This window comes from Nematolebias whitei, chromosome 19, assembly GCF_014905685.2.
Source record: "Nematolebias whitei isolate Nwh7 chromosome 19, NemWhi1, whole genome shotgun sequence".
Classification (NCBI taxonomy): Eukaryota; Metazoa; Chordata; class Actinopteri; order Cyprinodontiformes; family Rivulidae; genus Nematolebias; species Nematolebias whitei.
This window is the reverse complement of record NC_056516.1, coordinates 29,297,530-29,319,734: the sequence shown is the minus strand read 5'-3', so window position 1 is coordinate 29,319,734 and position 22,205 is coordinate 29,297,530. Positions and strand designations below refer to the sequence as shown.

General features: G+C 37.0%; 2 protein-coding genes across 3 annotated transcripts in view; both read left to right on the top strand.

Moving 5' to 3' along the window:
- The window catches only part of cgnb (cingulin b), a 34,083-nt gene extending 33,140 nt beyond the window's left edge, over positions 1–943 (top strand). For both annotated transcript variants that reach the window (XM_037693313.1, XM_037693314.1), the window contains one exon: positions 711–943. In XM_037693313.1, coding sequence (XP_037549241.1) covers positions 711–801 — 91 coding nt within the window. In that variant the 3' untranslated portion in view covers positions 802–943. The remainder of the gene's footprint in view (positions 1–710) is intronic.
- Positions 944–8,950: 8,007 nt separating this feature from the next.
- Positions 8,951–22,205, top strand: part of tuft1b (tuftelin 1b) — a 28,399-nt gene continuing 15,144 nt past the window's right edge. The window contains exon 1 of the mRNA XM_037693438.1: positions 8,951–9,060. Within this exon, the coding sequence (XP_037549366.1) occupies positions 9,001–9,060 (60 nt within the window). The 5' untranslated portion in view covers positions 8,951–9,000. The remainder of the gene's footprint in view (positions 9,061–22,205) is intronic.

Sequence of the window (22,205 nt, the reverse complement as noted above, 5' to 3'; positions counted from 1 at the left end):
AAATTAAAAGTCTAGTCGTTAGTTGAAGGAATTCATAAAGCCTTTTCAAATTAAAAGTCTAGTCGTTGAAGGAATGCATAAAGCCTTTTCAAATTAAAAGTCTAGTCATTGAAGGAATGCGTAAATCCTTTTCAAATTAAAAGTCTAGTCGTTAGTTGAAGGAATGCATAAATCCTTTTCAAATTAAAAGACTTGTCGTTAGTTGAATGAATACATTAAGCCTTTTCAAATTAAAAGTCTAGTCGTTAGTTGAAGGAATACATAAAGCCTTTTCAAATTAAAAGTCTAGTCGTTAGTTGAAGGAATACATAAATCCTTTTCAAATTAAAAGTCTAGTCGTTAGTTGAAGCATTTTGCCCGCTGTCTTTCAGGACAGACCTTCAAAGTAAAATCACCTTATTCTGAGAAGAACTGTAGTTGCAGCTGTCTGTAAAATGGACTGAGCTTTACCTCTTTGTGTTGGCTAAATTAGATTAGCTGTGGCGGCCATATTGAACTGGGTCGGCTCCAGATGTTAAGGAGTTTTAGATGCAGAGCCCACGACTGCACTCTGAAAGTTTCGTCCAAATGTGTCTCGTGGTTCATGAAATATTTTGCTAACAGAGTTGATGCCAACACTTAATGCTTTGCGACACTAGATGGCGCTCTTTAGCTGAAAACATGCGAGCAGCTGTTTGACCCTCAAAGTGGATTGTTCTGTTTCTTTTCAGGAGGAAGTCTCAGCAGACTCACCGCGCCGCTCTGACCTCCTCCGCTTTGAGCTCTGACGAAGAAGACGAAGCGACATCGCCTCCGTCCTGAGCGAGACGGAAGAGACGAGCACAAGAAGATCCAGGAGGGGGAGTTTCAGTCACACTGGGCTTTTATTTTTAGTCAAACTGAGACAACTTGTCAGGATTATTAGTTCTTTTAAAATGTTCTGCTGTGATTTTTCTTAATGTAGTAACAAAAGACAACAGGATTTTATCCCTAGTTGCCGATCACTGTGGTTTGTGTTTTAAAAGACTTTTCGTTGTTTGTTGCGCAGCACGTTCAGTAGATTTCACATCTCAACCAAAGAAATCCCACTAAATATAATCTGTACGTTTTTGCATGATAATTTATTCCTTTTAGCAGCTCTAAACGAGCAAAGTGATGTTTTGACTGTGACTATTTCTTAAATTATTTTTTTCTTACACCGTTTGTATTTCGGACAATCAGTAGCAGCGTCTTCATTATTTCCCTCGTGGTTTGATTCCCGTGCACGTCTTCACTCCGATGCCTTACAGAGAGCTTCACGTTTTCACCTCGTGCGACGATTTTAAATAATTTTTCTTCTGCTTGTCTGAACCCGTGTGTCTGCATTCCATCCAGAGGACGCATTAAGTCGTATTTATCGGCACGTTTCTCCCCTCTTGCTGCTTTTAATGAATATTGATTTGAATCCTCTGTTTTAAAGGTGTTGCTGCATTTTAGGAGCGTAAAGATGTGGTAAAATTAAAAATGTGTTGCGTTTGACTTGCGCCGCAGAGATTTGTACGGTTTTTTTTTGTTGTTTGTTTTTTTTGGACAGAAACTTTTATCACAGTTTTGGACACTGTAAAATAAAAAAAAGGAACATTTTCCTGGCTTTTGTACTTTTTCATCTGTTTTTGAGATATTTTAAGAAGTTTACAGACGGCAAATGTTTACTTTTTTACAAGCCGAAACACATTACTGTATTTTCCGAAGTATAAGTCGCATCAGTCAAAAAAAAAAAAAAGCATCACGAAGAGGAAAAAACACGAGTCGCATTTATTTAATGGTCAAAACAGCTTGATTTCACCTGGGCAGTGCCATCCATCAATCCATTCATTCATCCATCCAGCGTTCCTCCGCCTGCACCAGCTGAGTGAAGAAAGCGCTCATGGGAGGACTCGCGGTTGCAGTTCTTAGAAATTTAAAGCTTCAGTCAAAAATTGCGTCGTGAATATGGGAAAAAAAATGTATTTAAGTTGCAGGACTGACAGATCTATGCAAAAAAACTACGACTTATATGCAGAAAATACGGTAAATAACATTTAAACCTAATTTGAATAGTTTTTTATAATTTTATTAAATGACTCATAAAATGAAAGTCTGGTGGCTCTGATAATTATTATTTTCAAATATCGTCTTTGTTCACTAACTTGACGTCGCGCTTCAATTTCAAGTGTCAGGAGATGAAATCAATCCTCAGAAGTTCATCAGAAACTTGTTTCAGACCTGTCAGAGTGGATGGACCATTTCAGTCCAATGCTGACGAAATAAAGAAAAATAAATATTGTACTCTAAATTCAGGCTGCAGAAACACGTTGCACAAAAACCAACAGATATGGATGAAAAATGGAGGACGTTGCTGAAATGTTGACATGATACCTCCACCAATTAAAGCCATAAAATACGCAGAACCAGAATGTTTTCCTTGAATATTTCCATTACCCAGACAAAATGTGATGCTTGTCTGTTTAAACATGAAATATTATTCCTTCATCGTTTGGTTCCTGTCCCAGACGCTGTAGAGGCAACATGACATTCACATGACTTCAACCAGCACAGATCACCTCAAACACTGGTTTGATCAGGTTTTGTTGAATTCAAGTGAAGCTTTCCGACTAGTTTGACAATTTAGCTCACTTCCATTTATACACATTAAGTTATTAATCTGTTAGTAAGTAAACTTAAAGTTAAACAACAAAGTGATTTGCTGGTTTTCTACTTAATGCCCATCCAGATGTTGCCACAGATGTTCACATTCTGCACACACTTCAGACCTGCAGAGTACGGTACTAAACTTACCGTTGGGAAACTTATTTTTATTCCAACATAAAAGTGAAAACAGCCGATCTGCTGAGTCGACACTGGGCTTTAATGTGACACAGACTGACAGCAGAACTGGCTGTTTGATAAATAATAAAACCAACCTGAGGCGAGCTCCCACCTCTGCAGTGAGACAGAATAAAAGATCAAGACGGGCTGGCTTCTGTTCCACAAGTCAGAGGGCCTGCTGGAGATTTTACAGAACGTCAGTCGGCATCAACCGTGAGGAGACGGCCCCTAAATAAGGATTCACCCAAACTCAGCCGGGCTGCTCTTTATCTAAATATAGTCCAGGTTTTTGGTGGTTGGTGGCTTCTTTGTCTGAAAATCAAAAAGAGCACAAGAAAATCCAAATCACTTCAAGCTGTGTCTGTAAAACCCAAAGCAATGTCATTCTCATTCAGGAGGTGGGCGCGAAGGTTCAGTTTTTGTAAATGTCATACATTTTAAAATATTGAACTTAAAAAAAAAAACGGTTTCCCTTGAAGAAAAACATTGAGAGTTGTTCAGTTTCTTCATGTTGTTCTCTTTGAAATCACCTTCAGCAGACTTGCTCTAATTTTATTTTCTTATGCTTCTTGTAGTTCTGATGGTTTTCATTTAATCAAGTCTTTTGGTACTTTTGACTTAGCTTTTAGATGTTTTAGCTTTAAGCTAGTTTTTATATATTTTTAGTTTTAATCCAGCCTTTAGATACATTTAGCTTTTAGCCACCCTTTAACTACTTTTAGCTTATAGCTAGTCTTTAGATAATTTTTCCTTTCAGCCTGTCTTTTGCTACTTTTGGCCTTGGCTAGTCTTTAGATACTTTGAGCCAGCCTGTTGCTACTTTTAGGTTATAGTTAGCATTTAGATATGTTTAGCTTTCAGCCAGCCTTATGCTACATTTAGCTTATAGCTAGTCTTTAGATACTTTAGCTTTAAGTTAGTATTTTGTTACTTTTAGATTTGGCTAGTCTTTAGATACTTTGAGCCAGCCTGTTGCTTCTTTTAGGTTATAGTTAGCATTTAGATATGTTTAGCTTTCAGCCAGTCTTTTATGTTAATTTTCGCTTATAACTAATCTTTAGATGCTTTTAGCTTTCAGTTAGCATTTTTGCTACTTTTAGTTTTGGCGAATACTTTGAGCCAGCCTGTTGGTACTTTTAGGTTATAGTTAGCATTTAGATACTTTTAGCTTTCAGTTAACGTTTTGCTACTTTTGGCCTTGGCTAGTCTTTAGATACTTTGAGCCAGCCTGTTGCTACTGTTAGGTTATAGTTAGCATTTAGATACTTTTAGCTTTCAGACAGCCTTATGCTAGATTTAGCTTATAGCTAGTCTTTAGATATTTTAGCTTTAAGTTAGTATTTTGCTACTTTTAGCTTTGGCTAGTCTTTAGATACTTTGAGCCAGCCTGTTGCCACTTTTAGATTATAGTTAGCCTTTAGATGCTTTTAGCTTTCAGCCAGCCTTTTGCTACATTTAGTTTATAGCAAGTCTTTATATACTTTTAGCCAACCTTTTGCTTTTTTAAGTTATAGTTCGCCTTCAGATACTTTTAGCTTTCAGATAGTCATTTGCTATTTTTAGCTTATAGCTAATCTTACATGGTTTTTTGCTTTCAGCCAGCTTTTTGCTATTTTTAGCCTTGGCTAGTCTTTAGATGCTTTGAACCACCTTTTTGCTACATTTAGCTTATAGCTAGTCTTTAGATAATTTTAGCTAGCCTTTGGTTACTTTGAGGTTATAGTTAGCCTTCAGATATATTTAGCTTTCAGTCAGCCTTTTGCTGCTTTTAGCTTATAGCTAGTCTTTTGCTAAAAGTATCTAGTCTTTTGCTCCTTTTTAGCTTATACGTAGTTAACCTTCAGCTACTTTTTGCTTTCAGGCAGTTTTTTGCTGCTTTAGCTAACATTTTGTTTCTTATATTTAATATTCAATAAAAGTGTAGAGATTGGAGTAATTTTTAAGACAAACACAATCCACTTTGGTTTTGGTCCTGCTAGCTTTTAGCTTGTTAGTACTGTCAGAATTTAGCTGTTTCTCCAAACTGAGGTTGCTGAAAGAGCTATCTGCAACAGGTAAGATGTTACTTGTTCATAGCCTTTCCGCAGAATTCCATTTCGAAAGATCTGAACTATTCTTCAGCCAAAGTATTAAAAATAATCACAGACTGTGACAGAAAGAAAATCCAACTTAAAAAAAAAAATCAGTTCATAAACCGAAAAACCCACAAAACAAAAAAAAACCTTTAAAATTAGATAAAGTCCAATTAAAACATCAGCCCACAACATACTTGTTCTTATGTTTTGCTCTTTTGGCTGCATTGTCCCAGAGAGCATGTAAAATAACTTAGCGATGTGTTTTATTTTTAGCTCCAGATAAGTTTCTCCTGTCCAGACAGAGTCTGTAATCCTTAGAAGGTTTACCGTAATTACAGAAGACATCAATCTGTAGCTCCTCCTCTTCCACTCCTCTGACTGCAGGGTTTCCTTTGTTAAGGCTTCTGTTGTCTTTTATTACTTTGTCTATGTATTTAGTCATTCTGGTTTAAATGGTTGTACTTTAGTTAAAATAATTATAATGCAAATCCTATAATCAGTGGTTTGGGATTGCATCTGTGTGCTGAGAACTGTGTTACTTTACAAAGCACTTATTCTTTTTTAATATCCATAGCAGCCATCTTTTAACATCGTCAATATTCAGCTTTATCCTAAAAAATCATTTTGAAATGACAGTTGATGTACAAAGGACAAGTGAGCCTTTTGGTTTTGAAAAACAAAGATCCAAACCAAGGTCATACAGCGTACAAATGATCTGACAGCAGCTAAACAATGTTCGAGTTGTTTGCTTTGGGTTGGTACTTTAAAAATGAGCTTCCTTTAGAATTTGTGCCATTTTTACACGTCTATTCAACCCTGGATGTTCGTCACACAAAGCAGACAAGCTGTATTTACTAGTTATTGTGTTGCAGTGATGCAGATAGAGTGGCTGCTTTTATATGGGTGTCATGGTACAAATAACTCGAAATAATGAACAGACCGGAGACTAAAATAAAGACGGAGCGCTGAATTATGTGATGTTAGCCACAGCGGAAGAACACTGCAGTAGAAACATTAAGTGGGATTATAGTCTGGGGATTTTATTCAACACACCTGTCTGATGGAAAGTTAAAATAAATTAAAGGTTTTTGACCTTATAATATCACATATAGGATATTTGTACTTGCATTTACTTTAAATTTTATTTACAAACGTTTTCCTTATATTGAGTTCATTTTTATTTTTTCAAAGTATGTCTTTGAAATCTGATTTCGCTCCTATTAGTGTTTACCATTCTGCTACTTTTAGTCTTGAAGTCACTTTTAGCTTATAGCTGCTACTTTTAGCTTTTAGCTATTGTCCTGCTATTTTTAGCTTGTAGCAAATGTATTTTCAATTTCAGCTTTTAGTTAGCTTAGCTACTTCTAACATTTAGTCAACCATTTAATACTTGACATACGAGTTAAAGTTAAAATATTAGTTTCTAACAATTATTCTGATATGTTTATAGGTAGCATTTTGTTACTTTAAGCTTTTAGCTAGCTTTTACTTTTATCTACAGTTTTGCTAAAGTAGCGGCTGTTCTTTTAGCTTTAGACTGGCTAAAAGCTACTTTTAGCTTTTATCAAGCTTTTTGCTATTTTTAGTTTGAAGCTAACATTGATCGTGTTAGGTTTTAGCTAGCATTGCAGCTTTTATTTCTTCTTTTTGTTACATTTAGCTATTTTTTTTATTCCATTTACTGTACCTACTGTTCTGCTACTTTTAGCAGAAATGTAGCTACTGTTTATTTTATTTTATTTTTTACTTTAGAGTCAAATTCTACTTTTAGGTGCTGCTCAGGGTGGCTGCATGTTGGGGTAGCTCTATTACCTTCAGAAAAAAGGTGGTTTCTACAACCAGGAGCAGATGATTAACATATCAAAAGTTCAAATCCTATCTCAGCTACAGCCCCAAATCTCAAATGAGTTGAAAAGGAGGCTCTGTAGATGCATTCCCATCTCCCCGGCTGTGCTCGAGTGCCTGACCACTGAGATCCTGGAACTGGCAGGAAACATGCTTATGACAGTAGAAGGACCAAGATCGTCCCCTGGCACCTGCAGCAAGCTGTTCGCAGCGACGAGGCGCTCAGCGGGCTGCTGGGAGGAGTGGCCATCGCTCTGGGAGGAGTTCTGCTGGGCATTTGAGTGATCCTGCAACACGTGGTAATCAAAGGTCGGCCAAGTCTGGGTGGACGGATCGGACAGCATCTGCGACCAGTTTCTTCGGATCTGCTGGACGGACCTTTCTGAGATCCTTCCTGCCTACAGCCATCAGTATCTATAACATCTCTTAATGAAATGAGGATAATGAGTTACAACGTTTAATTTCCTTTTGGGATTAATAAAGTATTTTTGAATTGAATTGAATATTTTGTTAATGTGGTTTAGGCAGCATTTTTGCTGCTTTCAGCTGATCTTTTTGTTACTTTTGGCCAGGCTTGTAGTACTTGTAGCTAATGAGTTAATACATTTAGCATTTAGATAGCATTTGTAACTTTCATCCATCCATTATCTTTTTCCGCTTCTTTCTTTCACGAGGGTTGCTGGTGCCCACATCCAGTTGTTTTGGGTTTGGGCTGGCTAAGCTACTTTTGGCTTTTAGCTAGTGTTCTGTTTGTTTTTGCTTTGACGACTCAGTTTCAGCTTCTTCAGCATCTTTCAGCAGTCATTCTGCGCTCAACATTTGCTCTGCATTTTAACAAAATGCAGTTCCTTCAGTTGATCTAATATTAAACTGTGTTTTCACACATTGTCACAGCTACTGTCAGATGTTAAAACACATCTCTGGGCTGAGAGTGTCGCAGACCTTCAGGCCATGAGCCGCTAAAGTTGAACAAGTTCACCCAGAGGCCTTACGGAAGCTTTCAATGAGTAGCAGTGCTGTTATCAAACAGGACTAGATCCTATTTAAAGGGCAGACACAGAATTAGCTGCAGCATAGAGAAAGCTGCAGGCTGCAAATCTCAAAGCTCATGATGGTTTGAAGGAAAAGGAAGATGAGAAAAGTTTGTTGGGAGAAGGCAAAAGAAGAGAGGCGTCAGATGGGATCCTTGTGGAGGAAGATCAGGCAGCCGACCAAGTCCAAAAAGCTGTGGTTCAACTCTGAATGTCTGCAGGAGAGACACGTCATCGACTTCTCTGAGGTCAGACACGGTTCAGGTGGACCGATCATGAAACTAGCTGGAGAAATTACATTTATGAGTGAATGCTGATTATTGGATGCTTTTGCTGAAATTGGCTCGTTTGTTAACTGAATTGTTAAAGTTAAAACAAGCAGAAATCAGCAAATCCGTAGCTAAAAGCTAAAATTTGCTAAACTGTAGCTAAAAGCTAAAATAGGGAAAACAGTATGGACTAAATGAAGCAAGCAGTTGTCAAAAGTTATGTAGCAAAAAGCTAAATGCTGTATTGCTATATTGTTACAAATAAAAATACTTAAATATTAATATTTTAAGTATTTTTTAAAGCAAGTACTTATTTACTTTTACTCAAGTAAAAACGTTAATGTGGTAGGCTACTTCTACTTTTACTAGAGTACATTTTTTGTCTGTTTATTTGTACTTTTACTTAAGTACAGCGTTTGAGTACTTTCTCCACCACTGCTCAAAGCTGCATGTAGCAAAACTGTAGCTAAAAGGAGCATAAGACCAAAATGTACCAAGTTTGATATAGTTTAATATAGAATGTATAAAGTGATTTAAATTTTAAACAATTCAAGCAAAGAAGTAGCTATAGGAATAATGAATAAAACGTGAATGTATAGTTTTTATTAGTTTTAAGTATGATACAAAATGCTTTTTTAAATAGAACAACAGATAAATAACCACAGATATAATATAAACACATATAACACATTATGATATCTATGTAAATAACAGTTTCGCGACATCGCTATTTGATTTACGGCCCGAAATGTCTCCGGTGTGGGTGTGCTTTATTTACGCACCGCCACACACCACGGGGGCGGAGAAACCCATCGGTTCAAATAACAGGTGCCTCATCATTTCTCCTTCAGCAGATGTCTCGTTAGGGAGGTTTCAACGCCGGTTTTTGAAGAACTTTTTGTCCTGAATTTTTCGAATGCTTAATTTTTTAATTTGTTTATTTCTGACGAGAAGATGAGCGGCGTCTCGAGGCGGCCGGTTGGAAATGAAAATGGAGAGGACAGGAAGAGTAACGTAAGTGACTTTAAACGCACATATTTAATAACTAATGTCAATTAATGATCTTATTTACTGTAGTTTAGTTTTTTTTAATTTGTCAAACAGGTAAGAGTGACGAAGCAGTTTGTTTAGTACGAGCCTCTCAGACTTAAAGGTATCACTTACACACATTTGTAAAACTTATTTGTGAAAAATAAACGCTCGAAGCGTTTTTAACAAGTTTTTAGAGATTTAACAATAAATCCATTAAAGTATATGGTTCAGCTTGACGTGACATTTTTATTTGCACTTGTCAAAAGACAAATGATGGACAAATAACGCCATTTTTATGTAAATATATTGAAGATTTGTCCATTTTTAACTTAAATATTTCAGTTGCTTGATCAATATTTGTATCCAGTCTAACGCCTCAAATGAAAAAGTTTTCAAAAACACATTCTTTAAAATAATTTAGCTGTTGTGTCATTTTTTTTAAAAATGATCTTTTAATACAGAATTTGGAATTGGGAGTCCCTCAGGGGAGACAGTTTGCCAAACTTGTTGGCTTTGTCTTGTAAGTTTTTAAATAATCTTAACATAATCTGCTTTGCTATGTTTTTATTCTGTTTTAAGCATAATTTTGTCATTTATCTTGAATTATTTGCAGCTTTTCAGTGATACTGAACAATAAAGTGCCCTGAAGTGCGTATTTTGTCACACGTCAAGTCAGCTCTAACCCTGCAGGGCCAAAGCCAAATTATTTTCAGATTCTCCTACCTGACCTATGACCTTTGACCTTTGTTTGCCCTCACTTTTATCACACCCCAGATGTAATCCTCCTGCATCACCTTATGATTTAAATCTTTTTTTAGAGGCTGGCTGCGGGGTCAAAAGCACCCTAAACCATACGCTACTTAAGATGTACACATAAAATGCAATTTTTGCTACAAAGGTCAATTGAATTTTTTACTTTTAAAGTTGAATTGATTAATTTAACGAGTCTTTCTCATTGCTGGGACAGGAGACATTAAATCAACAGTTTAGGAAGAGACTCCTAAATAAATCCTCTGCTTATAAAGGAAGGTTTTGCGTTTTAAAGAGCTGGACATATTAAAGTAAAAACAAAGATGTATTTTTACTGTACTTGCTGCCGTACACGTTGTGCTGTATAAAAGTCGCATCAGTCCAAAAATGTCTAATAAAGTGGAAATAAAGATAAATAAGTCACTTCGCTGTATAAGTCGCATCTATTATGCGTCATCGCCGACAACCTGGAAGCGTGGGCCGGTGTTGTGCCAAAAATTGATTGGCTGCCAAATGGTGGCTGCGGGAGCATGCACGGGAGAACTTTAACAAGGTTAACACTTAAAAACAATTTGTTTGCTCGAAATTATAGCAAAGGTGTGTGTCTCGGTTGAACTTTTCCTTAATAAATGCACAATATTGGTCAAATCGGCTGCATTTCAAAAATCGATTCGCAGAAGCGCGCAGAGAGAGGACTCGCTGTGCATTTCTTCAAAATTTACCAAGATAGCCACCTAAAAACAATTATTTGTTTGCTCGACATTATAGTAAAGTTGTGTCTCGGATTAACTTTTTCTTCATTAATGAACTTTAATGGTCAAATCAGCTGCATTCGCCTGGGCGGTGCGGCAAAATGCAGCTGATTGTGGCTTTATGGCAAGCCGAGTATCTCATTAATAGCCACTTTTACCTATTAATGAGAGTCCTGGCTTGCTATACAGGTCTAGGGCCCTCTAGCGGCTGAAAATGGTAGTGTTCAATATTTTCCATGTCAGAATGAATGATCGTCAGATTTCAGCCAAAAATTGGTTTATAAATATGGAGGAAAAAAAAGTATATTAGTTGCTTCAGTGTATAAGTAGCAGGACTTACAAATTTATGCAAAAAGATGCAATTTATATGGTGAAAAATATGGTAATTATATCGCCAATGTAGTTGCAGTTCATGCAGACAGGTTGGTGATTTGTGACAATACGGGTGGCTAGAGGTCGACTGGTGAGTTTTTCTATCATCGATCTTTACCAATGAGGGCATTTGATGGCTGAAATACCTCCAATATTTTTATTTATTTTTGAAGAATATATAATTTTATTTAACAAAGTGTAACAGCAATTACTTGCTTTAAACATGTGTTTACCAGCTCTAAGAAGAACTCTTAGTACATTTAAAAACAGACGAGCATCCTCGTCCAAAAACTAAAATGTGAGCGTACAGGAACATTTAAAGAAATTAGAACATCGTGGAAAAGTTCAAATTTTTGTCAATCATTTCAGAAAGTGAAACTCGTATATTACATAACTTTATTACACGCGGAATGAAATATTTAAAGCTTTTATTTCTTGTAACTTTGATTATGGCTTACAGATAATAAAACCAACAACATTCAGTATCAGAACATTTATATATGACAGCCAGCTTTTAGTACCTTTGGAATACAACTGACAAAAAAAAAAAAAAAAGCTTTTTCACAATATTCTAATATTTTTAGATGCACCTGTACTCATTTGTCAGATTGCAGATTTTGTAATAAACGAGGCCAATAAAAACCTGTCGGCGGTTTAGTTGGACCTATAATCAATTAGTCCCAAATGAAGAACCTGTGTGCTCCCATTTAAAAACTAAACAACTGGTTTGTAGTCTGAGCTCACCTTTATGCCTTTGAGAATAATCTCGTGTTCGTCTGCTGTGCTGCTGAACATCTACGTGTCTATATTTTTATGTTTTAAGTGTTGGTTTTATGATGATATTAGCTCGTCTGTGAGATGAACTATAAGCGATATGCAGTCCACGGAAAGCTCTTCTGTTCATCAAACCAAAAAGCTCAAACTGATGTTCTGAAGATCTGACTCAATTGACCTCGGATGACTTTAAAAGGTAAATCTTGTACGCACTTGTTTTCCATCTGAGCGGTAAAAGTGGTAGTGACTCTTTTTTTAAAAAGAGCCAAACCAATCATAGCTTTTAGAGATTATGATTCTGCTCAAACACAACTTTGTTGTACTTTTTATGTACATTTTCCTACAAATTTTATCTAGAAATGTTAAGACGGTGACCATTCTGTCAGACTTTTATCTATTAGGGGAAAAGCGCGTGCAATCTGTATTTCTTCGAGCACTTTTATTGTTTTAGAACCTCTATTAGAAGAATATTTTGTTGCAAAAAATGTTCCCAAAACAATCAGCCTGACACGTTGGCCTGGATTATTAACCATAAATGCCACTTAAGAATGTTCCAGCACTCGTCGGTCTGGTTGTTTAAGAAAATGTTCTCTGTAAATCATCAGACGGTGCTTTCATCTCCTCGCTCATTAAATGTGAGCCAACACTTCAGTGAAGGTGCTAAAGGCTGACTGCATTTAATCAAAGTGGCAAATGTTGGAGAAACTTTGCCAAATAAAGGATTAAATGTTGCTTAACCTTCTGTAATAGTTAAATGACGCCTATTGTTTACTTTCATGATGCTACAAGTAAGAATGTAGTCGTGACTGAACAGATGATTTGTTTATATAGATCTGTTTTATAGATATACGGACAAATTCCTTGGAAAGAATAAAGAGCTGCATGAATGATTGAAATTAGCATTTGCCTTGTATGCCAAAGTCTTGACATGTTTGTTAGAGTATGTGGGGATGACTCTCAGCTACTACCACACCAAATTGTAGCTCAGTATCTATAACATTGACTGAGCTATAGATAATTTTGTGCTTTCTAGTGTTGCTTAGCTGCAGCAGCCATCTCTGAATCAAGTAGCCTCCCAAACAGTAGAAGCACATTCAGTTTCATTGAAATCTGCTCTGTAGATTGAGATGTTTTGCTAACAGACATACATTTTCATGAGGAAAACCAATCTAATTTCAAACAAGATTTAAAATGGACCCCCATCGTGACAGACGCTAATAAACTGTCACAGTGTGAGAACGAGCTGAGAGCAGCTCTTATTTTCCAGTGAGGCTTGTTATTACGACAGCTTAGCTGGATTGTGGTGTTTTCTGTCAACTCAGCTGTGAAGATCAGCTGAAGGCCTTTCCTGTATGACACAAACATTCTTAAATGGCAGGTGTGCACTGCCCCTCATCGCTTCCAACGCATTCAGGTCGCTGAGAAATTAAAAGGTGTTCACGCTACACGTCTACAAACTGAGAGGAAGCTAGAACGTAAAATACAAAAATGGCCTGGTTCAAATTAAAGGCTTTTATCATGTTTCGAGCTTTAAAAATAAAACAAATAAATGAAATAAATTGTTCAGGCATGGGGCATTTTATGTTATAGAGCTTGAGATTTTGTCACAGCGTGTGGGCGTGGCTTGACCTCAAACTTTGACTTCTCGCCAAAATAAAGTTGTTGCAACTCGGTCATAAAAATCTGATCTGTAATTAACAGTAATACTTACATATTACTTAACTAAACAGTAACAGGAAGATGTTCATTGGAGACAAAGTGCTTTAAAATAAAAAAAATAAAAAACATTAATTCACGTGAAACATTACATATTCTGAAATTCTGGTTAAATATTTAGTCTTTTATGACAATAAATGTTGTTACATGCATATACATATACATGTTGAGCTGTTATCAGTTCATATGCATGTAATAAATATTTAAATGCATGTATATGTTCATATCCATGTGAAAACTATTCACGTAAAATGTAAATCTAACACAAAGGATGTATATTTAGACACACAAACTGGGACAAACATGCCCATATTTGGCCTGTTCAGTCTTGGACTCTTTGTTTGCACAGTTTTATTTATTTTGCACACATTCACCGTGCCAGTAGCAGTTGTATAAAAACGCATCATTAATCTGTCTTATATAACCAGGACGACACATTCCTCAGAGTGCTGCTACCTACCAGTGTCACCGTGAGGCAGATAAATGAGGCCTTCTGTGGTTTTATTCCCTCAACAGTGACCGATGAGACAGTTTCTTAGTTCACTACTACTGACTTAAACAATGTACATTTAACTTTCAGTGATTAAATGTGTTTGATAATAGATTACCCAAATAACTAAATCTCTTACATTTGTTGAAGAGATGCATATCGCCCTTCACGCATGACACAGATTGTATTATGTTGAATAATAACAGACCGTTTTGAGCAAATCATAAAAATATTATGCACAATCCTGAGATGTTCTGCTCAGATTTTGTGTCGTGAATGACTCTCAGCTACTACCACATTAAATCTTTGCTCAATATCTGTAAATCTGACTGAATTAAAACCATTATTGTGTTATCTAAGCTTACTTGGATATGGTGGCCATTTTGAATTAGGTTGGGCTGAAAAGTTAATAAGCGGTAAATGCAAATCTACATTTTCTTTGACAGGACAGTGGCTTAATGCAGGGCTACTGAACTAAACTGCTCAGGGGGCCACAGTTACTGAAAGCAAACAGCTCATGGGCTGGACATCCAGCTGTTAAAGTTATCATGTAAATAAACCAAGTATTACAATGATTTATTACCGTTACAATGTGTTTATTTTGTTGCATTGATTCAGAAATGCAATAAACGGAAGCCGAAAGTGTAACTCACTAATTACCTTTCAAGATTTATTTCCTTGCAATGAAAGTCGGTATTCTAATGTGCAACAATATTAAAAACAAAAATGACTCGCTATGCCTTTTATCATCTCTGACTTGCCAAATCTTAATGTTTTTCAAAATGAAAAAAACCGTTAGCCGTTTTTGATGTTCTCTGAATGACTTGACGTTTTGCTGTTCCAGGTGGGACCATTAAGAACCAGTTCTCATTTACAATGAAATGGCTGCTCAGACCAGTTCTTCCTCAAACGTTTCATAAATCACATGTGAAACGTCGAGCTTTGAGCGGAACCAAAAAGAGGCGGAGCAGAACTCAGCTGGGTTGAAAGCGAGCACGATGCGTGCCAAGTGTCTCTTTCTTTTCATTTACTATGATGAATTAACTCACGTAATCTATCCTATTTGTGGTTAAATATATATTTTAAGTAACTACAAAGCTGCTGTGCATCATCAGTATTCCATCAGTAATAAATCTGTTTGTTGTTTAATGTGGCTCGCGGTCGACAACTGATATGATCAGTTTATCAAAACTCCCCGCACAGCGCAAGAGAGAGTGCATAACCTTTCGACTCGTGTTTCTGCTAATTTACTTCTTATAATTAAACATTATTAATACCAAAACACGGATATTCGTAGGTCCCAGATTAAAGCAAAGATGTGTGTCTCTGTTGAACTTTATTTTATTTTCCCACAAGCTCACAAAGTTCGCTCCATGAGAGAATCCCAGAGAGGCTGTGTGAGCTGCAAAGCATGCTGGGTAACCTTGTGGAGATTATGTGTGTGTGACACACAAAGTGTGATCACATTGTTTTGTTTTATTAGTGAAATAATTATGAAAAGAGTGTAAAGTCCATTGATTTGAGTTGCTGTACCTAGTTATACCACCAGAGGGCAGCGCTTCAACTGAGACGACCTTGGTGCGTTCCTTGCTCGGCCCTGCCAGTCTTCGCAGTTACGGAACAAGGACACAGCAGTAAAGAGTCTCCGTCTCATTTTTGTGTAATTTCAAGTTGGTAAGTCCACTAAGCAGATGCATATGAGCCCAATGTAGTTTTGATTTTATAGCATTTGTAATTACATTACCCAGTCTTGGACTGTTTTGAGTAAAATAACTGTTTTCTTGTATTAGCATTTCTGTGCTAGCATGATAATGCCCCGCTAGCATAGCGGCTAATGTGCGTATTGTTGTCTCTGCCTTGTACATGGTTATGTTTACACTCACCTGAAGTGTAATAGACTTGTTATTATGGTAATGCTGGTTTGTGTTTATGGTTTCAGACTATATAAAAGCTGTCCTAGTATCTTGTGACTGAGTGCTAATGGCACTTAGTTCAATGTGTTGAGTGATATGTTAGCTCACTGCTAAATGTAAGAGGTTAGTTGATGAGTATTTTTTTTTCAACCTTTATTTATACAGCTTGATCCCATTGAACCTGGGGAACTCATTTACCTGAGAGACCTGAAATTTTTTAACAGACTGATGACAATAGTGGACAACAAAAACGATAGACAATCATAAAAGATGTGTTCAAATGTAATTTTTTTTTTAACAAGTTAAAATAAAATGGAAACCAAAAGGACAATCAAAATGAAAAATAGTGAAAAAACAGTTAGAGTGTATGGTGGTGTAAATTTTTTTTTTTAGAAAACAGTGTTGAGAAAACATTTAAAGTATTTATGCATGATATTAGAATATAGCTGTAATACTGGATGTAATTGTTTACTGAGTCCGGAACAATTAAAAACCAGTCCTCGCAGATACACAGCAGAAATGAGCCTCCGTCTCATTTTTGTGTAAGTTCAGATATGATGGTTCTCCCCAACAACACAATATAAACTGTTAGTAGTGATTGTACCGGCCCGATACCTGCTACATGTGCAATGTTTCTGAGTGTGGACATGGGCTGTTCTTGTTTATGTCCAGTTCAGGTTTGCTTTGGTCTTTACATTGAAGTCTCTGTTATTGGCTGTAAACTGACACCACGAGTCAGAGGTTGTTCCCCGTTTGTATAAGGGGGGAAAGCACTAAGTGGTAAAACAATTAGTATCCTTGCTGAAGAATGGTGTCTCTGTGTTGTTAAAGTCAATGCTTTCAGCGGGGAGGGGGCTCTTTCTAAGCGTGTTCTTCTGTAAGCTCGTGAAATTGTTGAAAATTGAGATTAGCACATAACAGGATTGCCTCTCTGATTAAAATATTTCTCATTTCAAGTTGTGTAATGGTCTCTCTCACAGATGTCTTCAAATCTCTTTTCTTATTATTTTTATTAATGAGTTTACCGGCAAGCCAGAAGTGGCCCATGTGCCTCCAGTTGATTAGCCCTGGCTTAGTGGTTAGCATATTACATCACCGCAATAATCTGGGTTCAATTCCCAGTTTGGACCTGGGGTTTTTCTCCTTGTGTTCAGTGTCCGGCTGCCTTCAGGTCAAGGCCCCCCTTACAAAAGAGATCTGTGATCTCTGGGATTTGCCTGATTAAATAAAGGTTAATAATGATAATAATCCAGGACTGGACTCTAATTTTATACATGACTACTGGAGTTTAGAGTTGTTCTCAACAAACAACTCTGTCCAGAACTCTCCCCCTGTTCCCTTCTGTTTTGTTTATTGTATTTTTTTGTGGCCTGAGAATCCGTGCACAGGAGCATGGACCGGCACCTCCTCTGTCTGAGCTCAGAACAGTCTGGAGGGAAAAGGGTTGGGCAGCTGCTGGAGCCTCACCCAGCCTTTTAAGGCAACACAAGCGTGACTTCCCACACACTTAGTCACGCAGACACACGGTGTGGATCAGAGCGAGCTGATCATCACCAGGAGGAGAGTCCCTGACGACTTTATCTGCCCAGGTAGATTTAAAACGGGTCCTATTTGTGGCTTTTAGATAAAGTAAAGGACTCTGATGGTGGTTTTTCATTCTTTACATCACGGGTGTTTTCTAGTGTGAATCATTTAGTTTTGCTTTGATGCTTATGTGTGTAAATAAGGGTTAGGCTGGTACACAATACTTATATTGCTGTTTAAGCTCTTTACAGAATAAAGCAGCATTGTTTTCTTATTATGTATCAGTGATCCATTGGCATCAGTTGTGTCAGAAATTGCTATTTTGTTGCCACAAGTGGAATATTTTAGATCAGCCTCCTGGTTTATGTGCATGTTTTATAATACAAAAAACTAATGTATTAAACTAACAACCTTTCTTTTACCAGGTAGGTCAATTGAAACCAGTTCTCGTTTACAATAACGGTCTGGTTAAGAGGCAGCAGCAGACATGGACATGAAACGGCAATGATAAAAGCAGAAGAAGCGGCACAAACCATATAAATTTACATATTTAAAACATACTTTACACAAGGAAAAGAGCGAGGGATAGAATTGCGAACAATACAAACAGTGATGGGCATTGTAAAATAAAAGCAAACGTGATCTTGTAATGAATGTATTGAACTTTTAAAAGAGGGAAACGAAATAAAAGAGTTGAGGTTTAAGGTGCGAGGAGATAAGCTGTTATTCTTTTTATCATCCAAAATGGAAAAGATAAAAGTAGATTTATTATTTTCTTTAAAATATTTAAATGATTTAAAATAAACTGATAAAGACAAACTAATGACTCAGTTTTGACGCCAAAGGTTGGCAGGAAAGTGCACCAAAGTTATCTTAACAAAATAAAAGCCCCTGTTAGAGTGAGAGGAAGTTAGGATTTAATTTAGCTTCGTTAGGAGACGTGTTTCAGCTGTGATTAATAAACATGGAGCAAATTCATTATTTTACTTAAACAGTAAAATAATCTGTTTTATGGGAGATGTAGGGGTTGAGAAAAGGACTATTTCGAGGAAATTTTAGAAATATGGACCACCTTAGATCAGTTCTGGTTCAAAATTTAAAACGGTTTTACTTGTCAAACCTGCTTTAAATTGTGCTACACGCAATACAAATGTGTGAAAACAAGTTTTTGATTTATGCAATTTAAATTTTATACGTTAACGTTAATTAAACGAGAGAATGTCAATGCTCTTTTGCAATAAAAAAAAATAAGGAAGGCAATAAATGTTTGACGGGTTTTAAACTCTATTTGAAAGAGTGTTTTCAGCGCATCCAATCCAGGGTTGAAACTAAGTATTAGGATTTTTGAACAGGACATGATGTAACATGTCAAAGTGGCAGAAGGTCTGGATCAAAAAATGCTGACTCAACACGAGGCGTTCAAGAGCAAACTTTTTTCTAAAATGAAAAACAAAATATAAAAACTTTCAGAGTCACTCCAGACTGGGAACAGATTATAGAGTGAGCAAAATATCTTTTTAACCCTTCTTTTGTTATTTACAACAGAAATGTAAGTTACAAGATATGTTGTCGCTGCTGTTTTCACAGTCTTCCCTCAGTCAGATTGCTGAGCATCTCTCAGCCTGATTGAAGCAGCGTTTCGTGTTTTCTAGCGGAACATTTTAGTCATCAGGTTTTATGAGCCATGCTGGAGCGTAAACATGTTGCGTAAATAAAAAGCATGGGAAAACTCAGCTAGTCGGCACCGAAATCCATTTTTAAAGGAGATTTTGTTTGTTTTTCTGCACTTTTATTCCCTCTTGATTCCTTTGGAGACATTAGAGCATTGATTCCCAAAGTTTGGGTCAGGACCCCAATGTAGTTCATAAAACATAACGAGTGGGCTCTTAAAATCCACAGTGATCAAATTACCTTCAAAGGTGATTGTTAGTAGCTTATTCTGACTTAACAGTAATAAATGGATTAAAATAGTGATCATAAATGGATTTTAAAATAGTTTATTGGGCTGTTTGTTAAATGGTTAATCACTTATGTTTCATATATGCATGTTTTTATGTGTTTACGTTCCTGCAACTTATATTTTGTGGTTACAAAATGTGAAACGTTTGAAAACCACCACACTAGCTCAGGTTGAGGAACAAATCCGCCAAAAGTTCTTGGAAAAAGTTATCACCCTAAGGTTCCTGCAACCACAATGTGACCATAACTCGGTTAATAAATAAAACGATCTGTAGGTTATATATTATGATAGATAGAACCTTTTTATAGATGCTTCTAGTGGCAAATTATTCACTAAATTTGATCATTTCCACTTTTTCTTAATATCCTGAAGAACATATGGCTCTTTCATGAAATGGCTGCAGAGACCAGTTGGTCTTTCTCCTCCTTCTGGATGGATGGATGGATGGATGGATGGAGTCAGCCATTTGCTGCATAGACAGGAACTTTCAGAAATAAAGCGGGCAATGCAGAACCAAAAGAGGCGTGGAGTAAAACTCAGCTGTGTTGTTGTGGAGCGCGGTGCATGGACGCCTCACTCTCGTCATTTATAAAACATAATAAATTAACTCTCATTAGTGACCCTCTGTGTGGTTAACTATTATTTTAAACTAACTTACAAAGTTTCTGTACATTACCATTGATCTTATCTTGGTAATAAATCTGTTGTTGTTTAGTCTCGCGAGCGGGCGGTCGTACACTGATGTAATCAGTTCATCACATTACTGAGCTGCAGCACCACGTCAAGTGTGGCCTCTGTCTGCAGAGTCTCTGTAATATAAGATAAGTAGGTGATTGATAAAGAGTTTGGACAACTGTGCAACTTTAATGGATATAAATGAGCTTGTGTTATTTGATATATATACAGTATATCAATATTTATATATTGTTGTGTTGTGTATACACTATTATTGCTGATATCTGTTCAGCAGTTTGTGCAATGGTTTCCTTTGCATGATCACAGTGGTCACAGATGCTGTTAGTTTTTAGCATTATTCTTTATTTAATGCTTCATTGGAGTTCTCTTTATTGTTACTGGCTGCACAAAGCATTAATAACTGTCTTGAAATTTGTCTATAATTATCTAATAGCAGCTTTGCATGTGACATCGATAAGCTCAATAAACGTGGATGTGGTCATCTTTTAAATCTCTTAATACCAGGTATAAATGTTGCACAAAGTAGTGATGATGTGATGTTTGATGATTAAAACTCAAACGGGGAGTCACTGGTTCTTAGCAGCGCTGACGTTATAGCTAATTTGCGTACGCTGTTGAAGAGCTTGTCACAACAGAAACGAAGCCTTTCTGTGGCTTGAAATATGCGCCGGCGTTCATTCTTCTCTGGATTAGATTATTTTTCTCCTCTGCACCTGCTGAGATGGTGGTTCAAAGCGTTTTCTTTCTGTGTCGTGTTTGTTTGCTAGTGTCGTTCATTTTAATTAACCTTGAGGTTTCCGCCTTGTGGAAATAATTACATTAAGACGTGCACCGTCATGCCAGAGACAGCTGGAGTGTATCCGAGGTTAACTCCTGTAAAAACTGAAAACACGGGTGAGCCCTGAGCTGCACAGACAAGCCGAGGAGATAATCGCTCACAATGCTTTGGCTCCATGCAGATGTACATTAATGCACGGAGCAGGTAGTTAAAACGATGGATTGTGTCATGTTCAGTTGAAAAGTCTGCACATGCCCGAGCGGCAGAGAAGATGATCAAACATGACTCAGCGGAGGAAGCAATAAACTGTAAACAGCACTTTTAAACATTCATATATTCTCCTGGCACATGTATTTTGTGTCACTTGCACGTCAAAGCTGTCGCTACGTTTTACAGCTGCTGAAATGCTAATTGGGCCGACTGGTTTAGAGGAAGTATGTACTTATTATTGCAGTAATTGTTTCTCTTTGGAACATAAAGTACAATTCATTTAGCCTGCTATGACCAACAATAAGCACCTTATCAGGGTGTGGATGTTAATGAATATTCTTGTGCCAAAGTGTTCACCTCTCCAAAAGTTTATTTTATTTTATTTTTTTTAAGTTTTTTGGCGATTGGTGTGTGCTGCTCTACATTCTTCTAGTCTGGGTTTCCTTTCTTGTTCTTTAGACTTTGTGTTCTTGTTTTTGTCCTTGTGCACTTTAAACTAATTTAATTACAAAAGCGGTGTTATTTACAGATTTGTTTAGTGGAAGTAAAGTAACGTGCAGTTTGGAGTGCATTGCTGGGTTTCGGAGTATGTGAGCACCTCCCAGGGTGTGTCGGACCCACAATCCCCGCTTGGTCTCTGCGAGGAAAAGGCCCTTAAGCCCTTTTGTAGTCGCTCCTTCAGATCAGAAATGAATTTTCGACCGCCTGTCAGCACGCTTAGAGATGATGGTTTCTCTGGGGATGAAATTACACATAAATACCTGTCATTCAAGCTGAGACCATATAACTTTTGTTTGGATGGCAGAGCAGAGAACTGGTTGACTTCAGAAACAAAGTGTTCTCCTGAGCCGAACATCTGTTTGTGTCTCCATGACCGATCGTATGCATCTCTCTCACTCACACGCACACAATCTGTTCCACGTTACACACACAGATTTGTTTTGATGCAAAAAAGCAACAGTATAATTGCTAGAAAAAAATGCATTGCTGCAAAACTGCAGTGTCATTGAGTGCTGAATGGCTTTGATGAAATTTGTTTGAGAAGCTAAAATTGAATTGTTGAAGCTAAAACAAGCAGAACGTGAGCCAAAATGAGCATAATGCAAGCTAAAACGAGCATAATGCAAGCTAAAACGAGCAGAATACAAGCTAAAACGAGCAGAATGCAAGCTAAAACGAGCAGAATGCAAGC